This window comes from Oncorhynchus kisutch, linkage group LG2 (assembly GCF_002021735.2).
Source record: "Oncorhynchus kisutch isolate 150728-3 linkage group LG2, Okis_V2, whole genome shotgun sequence".
Lineage (NCBI taxonomy): Eukaryota > Metazoa > Chordata > Actinopteri > Salmoniformes > Salmonidae > Oncorhynchus > Oncorhynchus kisutch.
In genome coordinates, this window is record NC_034175.2 from 57,391,096 (window position 1) to 57,409,771 (window position 18,676).

The 18,676-nt window shown below is 43.2% G+C and overlaps 1 protein-coding gene across 1 annotated transcript; it reads right to left on the bottom strand.

Moving 5' to 3' along the window:
• Window positions 1-510: 510 nt before the first annotated feature.
• Window positions 511-14,021, bottom strand: chmp2ba (charged multivesicular body protein 2Ba). The gene is made up of 6 exons (XM_031798421.1): window positions 13,881-14,021; window positions 8,993-9,084; window positions 6,318-6,512; window positions 5,195-5,297; window positions 4,847-4,953; window positions 511-1,028 (listed from the first exon to the last, which is right to left on the bottom strand). The coding sequence occupies exons 1-6, from the start codon at window positions 13,912-13,914 to the stop codon at window positions 915-917; spliced, it is 645 nt and encodes a 214-aa protein (XP_031654281.1). The 5' UTR covers window positions 13,915-14,021; the 3' UTR covers window positions 511-914.
• Between the last annotated feature and the right edge of the window lie 4,655 nt (window positions 14,022-18,676).

Genomic DNA, 18,676 nt, shown 5'->3' on the forward strand with positions numbered 1-18,676 from the left:
TTGGAAATTGCTCCCAAGGGTGAACCAGACTTGTGGAGGTCTACAATTGTTTTTCTGAGGTCTTGGCTGATTTCTTTTGATTTTCGCATGATGTCAAGCAGAGGCACTGAGTTTAAAGGTAGGTCTTGAAATACATCCACAGGTACACCTCCAATTGAATCAAATTATGTAAATTAGCATATCAGAAGCTTCTAAAGCCATTACATAATTTTCTGGAATTTTCCAAGCTGTTTAAAGGCACAGTCAACTTAGTGTATGTTAACTTCTGACCCACTGGAATTGTGATACAGTGAAATAATCTGTCTGTAAACAATTGTTGGAAAAATGACACTTTGTGTCATGCACAAAGTAGATGTCCTAACTGACATGCCAAAACTAGTTTGTTAACAAGAAATTTGTGGAGTGGTTGAAAAATGAAATTGAATGACTCCAACCTAAGTGTATGTAAACTTCTGACTTCAACTGTATGTCCCTAACGGATACGCAGTTTGGTCAAGCTGATTCCATAGATTCTCATGCAAAATGTTTATTAGTGAAAAAGTCAAGCATTGTCAGTAGTTCCTAGAGTTAATGTAAGTAGTACTACAGACACATCGTCAGTAGTCTATGACAGCACCAGCATCTATAGTACCGTACCTAAAGATGTGATAGCACAAAAAACATCATTACTTTATCCTCCCACAGGATTGGTCCTTCCAAAATAACATGTATACATTGAAGTCACCGGAGTCACATGTCTGTATGTACATAAATATCTCATCCTTCAGCAGATTGTAGTTTGGGTCATAATAAGACATTCTATTATTCCATAATGTAGTCACTACATATTCATAACCAGCCACAGTCTCCGACACATGGACCACCAGCCTGCAAGTACACAGACCTAGCCCAAGGTGTGTGTGTGTGTGTCTGTGTTAGTCCACTCCCAGTGCTCTGAGCTGTCTCTCTATCTCATCGTCAGAGATCTGTGTTTTCCGTTTAGGAGAGGCAGAGGGGAGATTGTTCCCTGCTGCTGGGGCTCTCACCATCTGAAACACACACACATTACAACAGCTTAACACTGACACTGGGCTTACAACACACACATTACAACAGCTTAACACTGACACTGGGCTTACAACACACACATTACAACAGGTTAACACTGACACTGGGCTTACAACACACACATTACAACAGCTTAACTCTGGCACTGGGCTTACAACACGCACATTACAACAGGTTAACACTGGGTTTACAACACGCACATTACAACAGGTTAACACTGGGCTTACAACACGCACATTACAACAGGTTAACACTGGGCTTACAACACGCACATTACAACAGGTTAACACTGACACTGGGCTTACAACACGCACATTACAACAGCTTAACACTGAGCTTACAACACACACATTACAACAGGTTAACACTGAGCTTACAACACACACATTACAACAGGTTAACACTGAGCTTACAACACACACATTACAACAGGTTAACACTGAGCTTACAACACACACATTACAACAGGTTAACACTGGGCTTACAACACACACATTACAACAGGTTAACACTGGGCTTACAACACACACATTACAACAGGTTAACACTGGGCTTACAACACACACATTACAACAGGTTAACACTGGGCTTACAACACACACATTACAACAGCTTAACACTGACACTGGGCTTACAACACACACATTACAACAAGTTAACACTGAGCTTACAACACACACATTACAACAGGTTAACACTGAGCTTACAACACGCACATTACAACAGCTTAACTCTGACACTGGGCTTACAACACACACATTACAACAGGTTAACACTGACACTGGGCTTACAACACGCACATTACAACAGGTTAACACTGCGCTTACAACACACATTACAACAGGTTAACACTGACACTGAGCTTACAACATACACATTACAACAGGTTAACACTGAGCTTACAACACACACATTACAACAGGTTAACACTGGGCTTACAACACACACATTACAACAGGTTAACACTGGGCTTACAACACACATATTACAACAGGTTAACACTGGGCTTACAACACGCACATTACAACAGCTTAACACTGACACTGGGCTTACAACACACACATTACAACAGGTTAACACTGAGCGTACAACACACACATTACAACAGGTTAACACTGAGCTTACAACACACACATTACAACAGGTTAACACTGGGCTTACAACACACACATTACAACAGGTTAACACTGAGCTTACAACACACACATTACAACAGGTTAACACTGACACTGGGCTTACAACACACACATTACAACAGGTTAACACTGACACTGGGCTTACAACACACACATTGCAACAGGTTAACACTGGGCTTACAACACACACATTACAACAGCTTAACACTGACACTGGGCTTACAACACGCACATTACAACAGGTTAACACTGACACTGGGCTTACAACACACACATTACAACAGGTTAACACTGAGCTTACAACACACACATTACAACAGGTTAACACTGACACTGGGCTTGCAACACACACATTACAACAGGTTAACACTGACACTGGGCTTACAACACACACATTACAACAGGTTAAAACTGACACTGGGCTTACAACACACACATTACAACAGGTTAAAACTGACACTGGGCTTACAACACACACATTACAACAGGTTAACACTGAGCTTACAACACACACATTACAACAGGTTAACACTGACACTAGGCTTACAACACACACATTACAACAGGTTAACACTGAGCTTACAACACACACATTACAACAGGTTAACACTGACAATGGGCTTACAACACACACATTACAACAGGTTAACACTAACACTGGGCTTACAACACACACATTACAACAGGTTAACACTAACACTGGGCTTACAACACACACATTACAACAGGTTAACACTGAGCTTACAACACACACATTACAACAGGTTAACACTGACACTGGGCTTACAACCAGGTCATTGCTGTTCTGCCGACCTAGGCAAGAACAAAAAATTCCACCCCCACAAAACTAGAATCGTCCCAGTAGGCAAAATGACTTTGAAAAGACATCTTTGCGAGGACATTGAACTCAAGGCCGGTCCGGACTGCACTAAAAAAGACTGTAGCCTACGGTGTTGCCTGAAATGTCATTTTATGAACGCCCACCTGTGGTAAGCCTACTGATGGTAAAACACAAAAAAAAGACATCCAAAAGATGGAGTGTAGCCTACGATGTCAGCCCACAGTGGAATTTTATGAATGCCCATCCATGTGGTAGAGCCACCATTGGCTGTATTAGTCCTGATTCCTGTGACTAATCAATTTGGCTAATTAAGCTCTGAATATCAGCTTCCCAACTTTATCAGGAGTTATTATGAGCCTCTTTGCAATGTGTTTACACAGTGGGAAATGCACAAGTATTTTCTTTTTAAATATGATCAGCTTGTCAAAAATTGACGGATACAAACTTGAAACCACTGATCATGACAATGGGGTGCCACTCCTGGACAACAGTTGTGATTGTCCATTCCACTTTGACCTGTCCTGTTTTTAGGATATGTAGTCTGATAACATGACAGCGCATTCTTTATTTGATTGGGCACCATTTAGGTTAGGCTATTTGATCGGAGAAACCTGCATGATGTAAAAAGTCTCATTACATTGTCATCCATTTTATCTCCAGTCTGTAGGCTACAGAAAAGGCCACATACTATTTCTACCATATCCTGTATCCGCTACATGATTTATGTTAGATCTTTTTTTGACAGACCGTTGGTGGAGCGCAGCAGAGATGCATCTCTCCAACAGCACCCTGGAGAGGCGCGCTGGGAAAGGACAAGCTAAATATTTTGACAAAGTGGGCACTGCTTATCACACGGCAGCATCAGCGCTCACCTAAACAGCCAAAGTGACACTGGTTGAGAGAAATTGTCATTGTTTTAGGGCAAAATTATGTGAGGTTTTATGTGTTGTTGGAGGTGCGTCTTGGTCAGTTTAGCTCATAAAATGGCACCCTTTTCAATCTGCAGCCACATGTGCCTGCCTAATCCTGCCTAATGAGTGGACCGGCCATGTTTACAACACACATAGTAGTGGCTCTTCTGCATTGAGAGCGGTGTGGTGTAGTAACACATGTTGTCCCCCAGGGGGAGTGGGTTCTCTGCCAGATGGGGACAGCCACTAACGGCCTCTCATATATCATCATGCACAGGCAGACTACAGGCACAACCCAACCCGGCTACCTTCCCATACAGCACATATTGACAGACATGCAGGCACAATCTACAGACTACCTTCCCATAAGAACAAGCAGGCTAAGGGCTACCCCCCTCTCCTCCAGCTGCCTGTCTGCTACACCTCACAGCATCCAGATGGAAGAAGGCTTTGAGATGGTATAGGACTATCTCTTACCTTACCAGATGACTGCTTATAGAGGGAAGTGACTGTGGTATGGTATGGTATAGGACTATCTCTTACCTTTCCAGGGGACTGCTTATAGAGAGAAGTGACTGTGGTATGGTATAGGACTATCTCTTACCTTACCAGAGGACTGCTTATAGAGGGAAGTGACTGTGGTACGGTACAGGACTATCTCTTACCTTTCCAGAGGACTGCTTATAGAGGGAAGTGACTGTGGTATGGTATAGGACTATCTCTTACCTTTCCAGGGGACTGCTTATAGAGAGAAGTGACTGTGGTATGGTATAGGACTATCTCTTACCTTACCAGAGGACTGCTTATAGAGGGAAGTGACTGTGGTACGGTACAGGACTATCTCTTACCTTTCCAGAGGACTGCTTATAGAGGGAAGTGACTGTGGTATGGTAGAGGGCAGTATATCTTACCTTTCCAGAGATCTCAATGCCAATCTCGTCCAGAACCTGGTTCACAATGTCCTGAGATTCTTCCTCATCACCTGATTCGTCAAATATCTCATCTAACGTATCGTTGACTGGAGGGATGAAGGGAGAGGAGTAAACAGGAAGGGGGAGGGGCAGACAGAGAGGTAGAGACAGAGGTACTAGTCAGTTTACCATAAAGCTGTGAGTTAACAGGTCTTTGAAACACCAGGCAAACACATTGATCTGCATGGAGTTTTTGGTTTGGACTTGACTGTTTTTTTTCCTGTTACTATTGTGCATATTTTAAATATTTAAATCCTAGGCTAGGGAGCCAATGACAGCAGCTCTTACTCATGTCCTCTGTCATGCCCATCTTCATGTTCTCCTTCTGGAAGTCCTGCATGGTCTGGAGGGTCTTCTGAGGATCCATCTTCTTGTTCACCGCCTGCATTGTCTGGACAACACACAGACACACAAGAGTTACAACACAAATACTACTACACCATACTGCACAGACAATACACAACTCCCAGAGCATGTACCCACATTATCAACACAGAGGGATCCTCTTCTTCCTGTGTGTTGGCACAGCCTTGGCCTAGTTTCAATTCAGAGCCTAAAACATCCAAACGAGCTACACACACTGCCTCTAATTAGATGTCATTTGCATATTGTCCCCAAACTGTTTGAGAGTGTCCCTGTTTCTAGAGGTTTCTCTGCAGCTGCATATTGGTGTGTGTCTGTACATAGAGGCTGGTTTGGCGTTTTGGGTGAAAAGTTTGTATTTTCTCCTCCACAATGAAGACAAATGGTCGTACCCAGAGTAGCAGGAGTCATAGAAGGATACACACACATTCAGTTACATTCTACCACCTCAGAATGGTGAGTTGTTTTCCCTAAAACACAGCGAGCTGTTTTCCCTAAACACGTTCAGTTCATCACTTTGTTTCAGCTAATCACCATCCTGATTATGATTCATTAACAGACAGCTTTGAATTAGAAAAAAAAGATAGATCATTAATACATGAATAACAACATTAACAAATACTTAGTGACTGTAACTAGTTCACGGTCCAAAGCCTAAACACGATGGGCTAATATAGTCCTATAACTGGGCTAATTAGATATGCTGTTTTGAACATGACCGGAAGCCTAACTGATACCAGCTAAGATGTGTATGGATGTCATCTGTGTGTCGGAGCTGTAAACAGGTGTAGGATGGAGGATCTCCACCCAGTCAGACAAACATTACCATCCTGAGGGGCTGACAGGAAATAATAGACAGACTAAGAGACTAATTATTACACACTCGGGAGGAGAAGAATCCTTTGAAGTGTTCTGCTGTTTTTGGAGAAGCTGTTTTAACTGGGTTAGTGGACCTGCTTTTGGCCTCAATTACCCAGACACACAGAAACACATAGATGTATGTGCGGAGCTAATACACAACAACTGCTCTAACTTGGTGTAACTTTACCTTAGCTGTAGCAGACATGGCTCCTGCCATCTTCATCTGGGAGTTCATGACCTTGGTCTGTGTAGACATGGAGGTGACCTTTGAACTGACGGCGTAGGTCCTGTTCTTCTGCTTCCTCAGCTGGACCAGCTGCTTGGCCAGGATCTTGCAGGCCTCCCGGTTCCCAGACTTAGCCATCTTCTTTATCTCCATCTCCTAGGAGGGAAGGAACAGGAGCAGAATTATCAAGGGGGAGCTTCTGACTGGCTTTAAATCAGGAAACTTCACTACACTCATACTGTTTACATAAAGGCATACACATACTGTATACAATACATATACATCAGGTTCCCCAGAGAGCCCTGTTAGAGTATAAGCAGTGTAAATAGTATGATTTGGCAATGGTCTAAACACCTGAAAGCTACCGGCCTCTCTTAGCTTCGATAAACACATGAAATCAGCCTCTCGCCCTGAGGAAACACACACCGCAAGGCTCTACATGTCCCCTGGGAAACAGTACAGATTCAGCTGCAGCCCTGGGAGTCTGTGTTTATGTGTTTGTTCTGAAGAGCCAGACCTGAAAACAATTATTTATTAATGATCATCATTACAGTTTACAGGATTAATACTCCCAAATGCTCCACCCCTTCCCTCTGCCAGTGCGTATGAGGGTTAAACTGCCATTAGGCAGTGCTGCGTAAGGTGGAGAGGAGCTGAGCTGAGGGAAGGAGCTGATTGAAGTGCTCTCCTCAGGTAGAGAACTCTGGTAAACAGCTGAGGAGGCTCATTACATAACCCTCAGAGATACACACAGGTGGTGTCTGTCTGCCTGCTAACTAGAATAGACAGAAAATATAAGACCTAAGCACCTTAATAATTATGCTTATATTTAATATCTGTCATAGAGCAAACATGATGCTGTAAATATTTAACAGTGGGAATCTAGGATGATCTAGCTGAGTTTCAGAGAGAGAGGGAGAGAGAGAGAGAGAGAGCGAGAGAGAACGAGAGAGACAGAGTGAGAACGAGAGAGAGAGAGAGCGAGAGAGAACGAGAGAGAGAGAGCGAGAGAGACAGAGAGCGAGAGAGAACGAGAGAGAGCGAGAGAACGAGGGAGACAGAGAGAGACAGAGCGCGAGAGAGACAGAGCGCAAGAGAGACAGAGCGCAAGAGAGACAGAGCGCAAGAGAGACAGAGCGCAAGAGAGACAGAGCGCAAGAGAGACAGAGCGCAAGAGAGACAGAGCACAAGAGAGACAGAGCGCGAGAGAGACAGAGCGCAAGAGAGACAGAGCGAGCGAGCGAGAACGAGAGAGAGAACGAGAGCGAGAGAGCGCAAGAGAGACAGAGCGAGAGAGACAGAGTGCGAGAAAGACAGAGCGCGAGAAAGAGAGTGAGAGAGACAGAGAGACAAGAGCTACAACTGACAGATAGATGATGCCATCACACAGAGTAACAATGTATATAGAGACAGACTGATCTAATGGACCAGGGCAATATTTCAGCTAGATAAGTGACAAAACATGTTCCTTTTCATGTGAATAATGAACTTAGTTGTTGAATAGAATACATTGGCTATAAATTCAAATCATTACACACAGTGCTGAATAATATAGATCCTATATCTGGTTGAAACTATGTTGCTATGTTTTTGGGGAGCTTGCTGAATGGGGTGGCAGGGTAGCCTAGTGGTTAGAGCATTGGACTAGTAACCGAAAGGTTGCAAGTTCAAATCCCCGAGCTGACAAGGTACAAATCTGTCATTCTGCCCCTGAACAAGGCAGTTAACCCACTGTTCCTAGGCCGTCATTGAAAATAAGAATTTGTTCTTAACTGACTTGCCTAGTTAAATAAGGTTAAAAAAAATATGTTTTAAATGACCCAGTAGTCTCTGTGTTAATGATAATAATGTGGACATCAGTTGTGTTTTTGGGGAGAAGCTGAAAGACCCAGTAGTCTCTGTGTTAGTGAGTCTAATAATAATGAGGAGTCTCCCAGCACAGCAACTACAGCAGCCCCAGCAGAGGAAGAGCAAACAGAAACCGGGAAAGCTCTGTCTCTGTCTGTGTCTGTGTCTGTGTCTGTGTCTGTGTCTGTGTCTGTGTCTGTGTCTGTGTCTGTGTCTGTGTCTGTGTCTGTGTCTGTGTCTGTGTGTGTGTGTGTGTGTGTGTTAAACTGTAAAATAGGTCACTACCACTAATAGATTTTTCAGACCAACAAAGATAATACCTAGATTAATTAGGAGAAATATTAATGAGTAATAAAAAGCTGGTCCCTTGGGAGGCAATTCTGTCCTGTGTGATGTTTACTTAAAACAACAGCGGGACACCACTCTTCCTTTCATCTTTCTGACATAGGATGAAATGGAGGGGAAATGTTGTATTCTGCTGTTCACACAGCCCTGTCATGACTCTGTGTTCTACCTCCTCTCTCCCCTGTAGCTATCTACCTGTCCAATCCTGTCCTTTCTATCTCAGCCATTAGCGAAGCAGCCTGTAGGCCTAATAGACAGATCAGGAAAGGGATGTGAGTTGAGGTAGGGGGTAGGATGGAGCAGGATTAGCCTACAGTCATTTACACACGTTTGATGCAATCAACAGCAATCTACAGAAAAGGGACTACTGAGAAACTAATACCTGCCTCCGTCCTACCAGCACTTCATAGGGTGAGTGGTGTGTGTGTGTGTGTGTGTCTCACCATTTGTTTCTCTTGTTTCTCCAGAGCAGCTCTGTCTCTAGTGATCTGTCTCTGAGTACCACGAAGCTCCTTAGTCTGTTCCTTTATAATGTCTGAGAGAGAGAGAGAAAATGTTTACTCTACAAACATACACAGTTATTGAATCAAAATGATTTATGACATACAGCTCATTCATACAGTTATGCTGGGCATTGAGCTAGGACTTCTGTAAAAGCTATAGAAGCACGGTACCATTCTGGGGTAGTAGACCAGGACAATAGCTCTAGACTAGACATTTCTCATTAACAGGGCTGAGCCTGGAATCTAAACCATCCCTGCCTCACTCTCCATTACCCTGATAGGGCGTGTGTATAACACAGTCCGACCACACGCCCTGCTCCAAATACCACTCTCCATTACCCTGATAGGGCGTGTGTATAACACAGTCCGACCACACGCCCTGCTCCAAATACCACTCTCCATTACCCTGATAGGGTGTGTGTATAACACAGTCCGACCACACGCCCTGCTCCAAATACCACTCTCCATTACCCTGATAGGGCGTGTGTATAACACAGTCCGACCACACGCCCTGCTCCAAATACCACTCTCCATTACCCTGATAGGGCGTGTGTATAACACAGTCCGACCACACGCCCTGCTCCAAATACCACTCTCCATTACCCTGATAGGGCGTGTGTATAACACAGTCCGACCACACGCCCTGCTCCAAATACCACTCTCCATTACCCTGATAGGGCGTGTGTATAACACAGTCCGACCACACGCCCTGCTCCAAATACCACTCTCCATTACCCTGATAGGGCGTGTGTATAACACAGTCCGACCACACGCCCTGCTCCAAATACCACTCTCCATTACCCTGATAGGGCGTGTGTATAACACAGTCCGACCACACGCCCTGCTCCAAATACCACTCTCCATTACCCTGATAGGGCGTGTGTATAACACAGTCCGACCACACGCCCTGCTCCAAATACCACTCTCCATTACCCTGATAGGGCGTGTGTATAACACAGTCCGACCACACGCCCTGCTCCAAATACCACTCAACTTCTACACGATAGAAGTGGATTATTTCTTAAAGTACAGAGGGACCAACACTAAAGAGAGCTCAGCATCTAACTCTTATAGTTCAGATAGACCCAAACAGCCCTTCATTACATAGTATTTATACTTTTACAAGCATAGGCAGGGTAAACTGTGTGGCAGGGTAAACTGTGGGGCAGAGGTGTGGACTCGAGTCACAAATATGATGACTTGCAACTCGACTTTGACTTTAAACACCAATGACTTGTGACTTGACTTGGACTTGAGCCTTATGACTCGACCTGACTTGATACCCTCCCCAAGCCCAAATATTAAAAATCATGCTATTTAAAAAAGTGTGCAGTGCATCAACTCTTCATTTAATGGATTACAGTTTGAATCGGAGTTGTGCGTGGCAGTGCAGAGGAGCGTTGGCACGTGAATTCAGATGGAGCTCTTGGAAAGATGATACCCAAAATTATTATTTTTGGATGTAAAGATGACCTGTATCAACAAAAAACAGACTGCAACTTGCAAAACATGCGGGAAGAAAATGACAGACGGAGGCGCAACAATTTCCAACTTTGTTCTATATTTGAAGCTGCACAAAGAACGGTAAGTCGTGGCCAATATAGCCGACAGCTATATATTTGATTTCTTTACTGGTGTATCATTTAGGCTAATGTAACTTTAAATCAATGAGCCTCCACACAGTCAGTCAGTGCGGAAACATGATCATTGCACCCAAGACTGAGCTACAACTAGCTAGGCAGTTGGTAGCCTAAATCCTGCCTGATGTTACTGCTGTTCCTAAAACCATTGACATACGTTAGCCTACTGTAACCACACAGAGAGTGTGTGTGTGGGGGTGTGTGTGTGTTAAGGTTGGGCGATTGCACCCCATAACGATCACTATTGGGTGGGGGGGGGGGGGTCTTTCTCATGGCTACCCATGTATTTCCATGGAAATATAACGTTTATTTGGAAATAAATAAATATATATAGATATTTTTAAAAGCATTTAGGATTTGTATAAATGTAATATACTGACTATTACTCTTGTTAAAAATATGAAATGGTATTACATTTGGTAAAGAGTACATTATGACTTGTTTAGGACTCGAAACTCAAAGTTTAGGACTTGATGGTCTTGACTTGGACTTGCCTTTCTTGACTTGGGACTTGAGTGCTAAGACTTGAGACTTACTTGTGACTTGTAAAACAATGATTTGGCCCCACCTCTGCTATGTGGTGTCAACAAATAAGAATCAATGTTTTAAGACAGGATATAACCCTTGAAGTGTAGCCATATTGAAGTGAAGAAGAGGGGGCATGCATGAAGAGAGTCATACAGGAGCTGTCCCTAAGACAGACACACACACACACACACACACACACGACACACGACACATTCTCAGCTGTGAATGCGTCCCAGTCATCCCAGCTCCTGTATTAGGGTAGAGGACACGGTCCCCTACACTGCTATTAGCCAGAGATTCTCCCTACAGTGGAGTGGGTACCAGTAGCTCTAACAGCAGCCTCTAAATTGAGCCTCTAACGCCATCCTCTAAATTCAATCTCTAAATTCAACCTCTAACGCCATCCTCAAATTCAGACTCTAAATTCAACCTCTAACGCCATCCTCAAATTCAGACTCTAAATTCAGCCTCTGTTGACACTCTGTTTCACTACTGGATCAAAATGCTACATATTGAAAGAAAAAGACTTTTCTTAAAAGGGTTTTCCTCAAAACTAAAGAGAAGTATATATATAAAACATTTCAAAACAATATTTTTGTGTTAGAAAATATCATTTCCTCAGTGGAAGTCCAAACTGAAGCATGGCAGCAGTGAATGTTGTGTTATAAAGCATGTTCATCTTTTAGAGTAAAATGCATGGCGAGAGTGATAGAGAAATTATATATATATATATCCCCACAGCAGAAAAGTTAAATAAATGTTTTTGCAGATTAATAGGCTCTCAAAATCTGACAAAATTACCCTAAAGTAGAAAATGTTGACAAAAAAAATGACTAAAATAGTGAAAATCCTTGCTATAGGTACCAGAGCCTCATCTCCCCAAAACTCCAGAGAGAGAGAGAGAGAGGAAGAGAGAGAGAGAGAAAGAAAGAGAGAGCTGGACCACTTGTGAGAGTGAAGCGTAGTATCTACGTACAGGGTGACGTATTGACAACGTCTAAAAGAGGGTGGGGTATCATCTATAAAACTCCTCCAGCTAACCTTCACCCGCCATCGCACCCCCGCACGCCACTACACGCCCTACTATGGGATACCACTGCTTCTCGACATCGGGCAACCTTGGCACGCGACGTCCAGAGAGAGAAGAGGAGATATCCTAACAACTATCTGACCTTAATAAAGGTACAGCAAAATGACAGTAAGTGAATATTCTTTATCAATGACACTGTGGTCATGGAATGACTTTTTCACATTGAATGAGATAAACTTGAAATTTAATTAGATGGAAACTTTAATAAAGTAATTAGTGATTTAGCTATAATTGATGCATTATATTTTCTAAATAGCCTGAAGGGTTATTGCATTTTGACCTCGTAAGGTTGATGGCCATTAAGCAAGATATTTTAACTGATAGGCATTAGGCCCAGTATTTCAATGGCTCAAGGCAATAGAAGATGGAGACATTTATTCCTCTTCTTAACATTTGTTATCGAGGTAAGACACATTGAAATGAAATATATTTTGCAAGAGACCTGAAAATCTATATTTTGGGGTTCTTCGTTCAACATATTGCTACATCTTCAAAGAGAGAGACAGAGACAGAGACAGAGACAGAGACAGACAGACAGACAGACAGACAGACAGACAGACAGACAGACAGACAGACAGACAGACAGACAGACAGACAGACAGACAGACAGACAGACAGACAGACACAGACAGACAGACAGACAGACAGACAGACAGACAGACAGACAGACAGACAGACAGACAGACAGTTAGTTAGTTAGTTAGTTAGTTAGTTAGTTAGTTAGTTAGTTAGTTAGTTAGTTGTGCATTGACTGATGAATTTGTTTCCCATGCATCACATTTGACAACTCTGAGACAGGAACACTGAAATAAGTGTTTTACAGTCCTAAACATATCCTAATAGAAATATTGACATCATCATCACTTAACTTAAGAGCCATTTTGTGGGGGTTTGGGGCAGTAGAGGGACTGGAGCAGACTATTGTCAACATAACCTATATCCATCTGTCTTTTAATAAACAGAATGAAGTAACGCAATCATTCAACACCAGTGTCTATGGATCACAGGATTCTCTCACTAGCTCTGTCTAAATCTGAAAGCTTTATTATAGGACTTACACTGCTAGATGCTGTTCCTTGGAATGGATATGTTGCAGTCAGCAGGTAAGTTACAAAGTAACACTTGAACATACTGTAGACAGCATCATCACATCAATTGAACAATGTACCAATGTCTGCAGCTACACTGTAAGTGTTCACCAGTTACACGATGGTCAGAAATTGTGACACACAACACAGAACAGTGTTTTTTAAACAACTTCACCAGCTACCTTCACTAATACACAGACAAGTGGAATTGTATGTCTAGTTTCAGGCAGCCAGTTTATAAATATCCTTGGTATTTCAGCTAATCCTCATTAACACACAATCTAACTTTAGAGGATTCAACGTTGACAAATTTTGATTTCGTAACATAAACATGAATCGTGACTTTTCAAACTGGTATCAGTTAAACTGGTAAAACAGGCTTGTTCAGTAGCCTATGCTCGTTAGTGGCGGACTGGCGCTCACCAAATCAAACAACTTTGTTCATTTGTTACAAGTCTACAATCAGTGGAAAACAAACTTACCATCGACTGTCTTCTTCTTGAATAGAGATGCCATGGCGCACAAATGAAAACTAAAACCTTTTAATGCTAAAAACAACTTCTCCGCTCCCCGACGGTCACCAGCTAAACTGTCGCCCTATCAACAATCTGAGATTTCCTGGTCGTAGCTTCCACAGCTTCTCACATGACAGCCCGGACTCTCTGACGACACCAAGTCCAGTTCCTCGAGTCTCCTGTAGAGCGCGCTACTGTTCCAACTCAAAACGGACGCATTCTACCATTCATTACAACCCGCACAGTGAATTCTGTAAGAACTGTGGTAGATAAAAGTAATAAGTGATGATTTGGTCAACTCTGCTCTGAAATTGCAGAGACTGAGGAGAAAAAGAGGATTAGTCACTTGAAAGCAAGAGTAGGTCGAGCGCAGGCCATATTCATTAGAATTTGGGTTTTCAGTTTTGCATATTGGATTATGCCCCTATTAGAAAATATGTTTCTATGTACATGTCTTTTCTATGTACATAGAAATATAGCAATTGCTAGGGATTCTTATGTCTGTGTGTGTGTCTCTGTGTGCGCTCACGTGTGTGTGTGTGTGTGTGTGTGTGTGTATGTGTGTGTGTGTGTGTGTGTGTGTGTGTGTGTGTGTCTGGGTGTGTTAAGAAGCTATGAAAATGTAAAGTACCATGTACATAAAAACAACCACATAGGGAGTGCTAGACATAAAAACACTCCCTACAGCTTTAAACCACCATCAATGATTTTGTTCTCCTTTCATCCTCATCTCACTGGATAATGTTACCACTGAGGTCAGGGACATTCATAGGATGGTTTCTCTTCATATTCATGCAGCAACTTCTGCAGTCTGGTCACTTGAACCGTAACCAACTCAATCCCATGACAATGCTGAGTTCCCTCCATTTGGGTCAATGGAAAAGAAGGGAGTAGAGAAGAGGAAAATAGGAGAGGAAGAGACGGGAGTTCTGGCTCAAAATGAAAGGATGGGGCCAAGTACAGGAGGAGAGGGGAAGATAACAGATGATAGTGAGGTGACTTTGAGAAGACAGAGGAGAGGTGGTTTAGTAGCCTTCAGCTCACCCCCCTCTCCATCCCAGCGGGGGCGAGCAGCGTCCTGGGGCGTTGTTCTAGTTAAGGTTATTAGGGAGATATTGGGTCTAATCAGTAGTAGACTACAGGGAACATCACTACCACTACCACAGGCCCAGAGGTGATCCATCCAGCCAGCCCCCAGCACCTCTACAGCACCCTTCGTAATGGCACTAACAACAGCCTGCTGTATTTGCTGTGAATGCAGTCTTCAGTTATATTAAATATTTACATCTAATATTGGAGGGAAGGGAGGGGGGACATGTTGAGGCCATTAAATGAGAATTCCTTCTGTGGCATTTTTTAAAATGTATCTCTCTGTTGTATCGCTCTTTCTCTCTCTCTCTCTCTGTTGTATCGCTCTCCCTCTCTTTCTCTCTCTCTCCCTGTTGTATTGCTGTCCCTCTCTTTCTCTCTCTCTCTCTCTCTCTCTCTCTCTGTTGTATCGCTCTCCCTCTCTTTCTCTCTCTCTCTGTTGTATCGCTTTCCCTCTCTTTCTCTCTCTCTCTCTCTGTTGGTGGTTTTGCCTGAGGCGAACAGACGTTTAATGTTAACGTGTTGCTAACTAACGACACAGACAGACAGACAGCAGAGATGTCATGTGTGAAATTAGATCCCAGTACAATCACTGGGAATCTCTGAGAATCACCTCTAATAAAATACATGTAGACTCACTGTAGTGCAATCCATATGCAAGGCATAATGAAATCTGTTTTCCCTTCAGGAATGCTGCAGGGTTGAATGATGACTCAGTATAGGAACATGGGCTTTTATCTATTTTTCTTGTCAATTATTATACCTATATATGTCAACTGGTTCCATTTCATTTACGATCTGATGCATGTGATCTACATTACTCTAACATTGTTCATATTCAGCATGTATTCAAGCAGGAGTAAATTATGATTTAATTGACATGACCATCCACCAGTCCTGAGTTCATGCCTGGCTGGTATAATATGTATGATATGTGACACGTTACAAGTTATGGTGTTATGGTGCTTTGCTACCACATTCAGACACAGGCAGAGACAGGCCCAGAACTCAGAGTGGTAGCAGGGGATTTAAACAGCAAGACACTCTAGTTGATGGATGGATGCTGTCGACTACACCGGGACAGATAGAGGGGAGGATGGAGGGGGGTGACAGGGAAAGAGGAAAGGAGGAGAGGGTCAGTGAGTCAGTGAGTGACTCTCCTACCTTAGCCCATGTGAAGAATGAGAGAGAGGTGTGTTTCTCTCAGGCACAGGGCAGCAGGGGAATGTGTTTAATATGAGATGATCTTCCCTGGTGGGTTAGCTCATCACTTACAGCCTGGAGCAGAGCACGCACGCACACACACATATGCACACACACACTGTACCCACAACTTTCAAACAGAAAATGAAGGTAATTGACATTGTCTGTGAATATGAGTAATAATCCATTCATTCAGTCACTTATTCCACTGATAATGTAAAGTAGGTCAAATTGGGATGTTCTACTATTGTTTAAACCTTTTCTCTGCTGACATCTCACTGGGGAGTCAGGCTACTAATGGAGACACTCATTATTCCAGCCAATGACAAGCTGTTATCCTCAGGAACCTCTAGCCCGAGGACAACAATCTGAAACAGGTATGGAACATCAAGTCCCTCTCCTCTTCCTCAGTCTCTCCCGTCAGTCCTCTCTCTCCACACCATCCACCTCTCTGAGCCCTGCATGACATGCCCTTCTCCTGTTCTCTCCTCGTCTTTATCTCCATTACCAGATACATCCCGCGTGCAGAATCAGGTCTCTCTGTCTCTGCTCTATCGTGATCTCCTGAAACACAAGCTCTGAGGGTCAAACGACAGATCCTTCTGCCTCCATTCTCCTCGCTTCCTCAGTCTCCCGTCCCTTCTACCACCCCACCACCACCGCCCTGGGGCAGGACAGAGCCAGTATTAGTCAGGGGAGGGAGGGAGGCTGGTGAATATTATTAGCATGGGGAATTAGATTCATTAAAGAGGGAAGGGCAGAGAGGACGTGTCCTGCGGTCAGAGACGAGAGGGGACAGCCAGACACTCCATACAGTCGCACACATGCACACATACGTCCAGGATGCCCAGTGCATTAATGTAGGCAATTATATTCAGACAGTCAGAAATGTGTGTTAAAGACCTTCTTTAATTCCTCAAGGTGCTAGCAAGGCAGAAACAGTTTCTCTGTCTGTAAGTACTCTCGTTGATGCCTTTAATTCCTGTGCTTTATAAAACGACTCAGGCTCCTTCCACTCTCCCCCATTGTTTTAGTCCTTCAAGAAAATGTACATCTAATCGACATTCTATCCAGTCTTTCTATGGTTTGATGGAGGTATACTATCTAAACAGGAGGAGAGAGAAAGCAGACAGTGATTACATGATGTGGTTTAATTAGGAGATAATCTGCTGATCTGGTATGTTGGGAATAACAACAGCACATACAGAGAGAAACAATTAGTATGTAGATCAAGATGGAAGTGAATTGTAACACATACTAAATGCATTATACTGTGAAATGACTTCTCCTTTCTCTCCCTCACCTGACCATTTCCAATTACCTCTTTGTCTTCCTATCAGACCATTCAAGGAGGCTCCTCCATCAATCCAGACAGTCGTTGAGTCTACAACACCTCATTAAATAATTCTCAGTATTCACTCCTGTCTCTGTTATCATCTCATATGAAAACTGGTGATTTTCAATAGAGCATATTATTATATTATTATTGTAATTATCTGGTTATAAAGGCCTGATCTGTCAGCCCAGAGAGATCTGAGTCCTCCACTGGTCAGTTCATTAACACACTCCTGACACGTATGGCCCTGGACCGCCATCACGGAGGAGGACACGCACACGTGCGGGATTCCCTTTGTGGGATCCAATTAAAAGTCCCATTGACATTCCGGTCCTGCGTGGCAATATGATATCAGTATGATAGCTAAAACAGCAGGAACAATTAAAAATGTGATTATCTTGGACGGTGTTACATTATATTGTGATTATATTAGCCACTGGGTGGTATGACACTGGACGCTCATCCAGTGTCCCACCCACATACTGTCGAAAAATAAGGAATACATGTAAAACTGAGGCTTGAATGCAAAATAAAGATGTTTATTTTGACATAACAATGATCATTTATTTAAACCACCACCCACTATTAACCCATAAATGATCATGTGTTAAAATATTATTTACTCAAGTCAGCCCCCCAATAACACTCCTCCTGTATGTACCTATTGTTTTAATGGGAAACATAATATAAACAATACAATCTGTCTGTCTGTCTGTCGGTCTGTATGTGGGTATGTCTGTTTGTCTGTGTGTGGGTCTGTCTGTCTGTCTGTCTGTCTGTCTGTCTGTCTGTCTGTCTGTCTGTCTGTCTGTCTGTCTGTCTGTCTGTCTGTCTGTCTGTCTGTCTGTCTGTGGGTATGTCTGTCTGTCTGTTGGTCTGTATGTGGGTATGTCTGTCTGTCTGTCTGTCTGTGTGTGGGTCTGTCTGTCTGTCTGTCTGTCTGTCTGTCTGTATGTCTGTATGTGGGTATGTTTGTCTGTCTGTCTGTCTGTCTGTCTGTCTGTCTGTCTGTCTGTCTGTCTGTCTGTCTGTATGTATGTATGTGGGTATGTCTGTCTGTCTGTTGGTCTGTCTGTCTGTCTGTCTGTGGGTCTGTCTGTCTATATGTGGGTCTGTCTGTCTGTGGGTCTGTCTG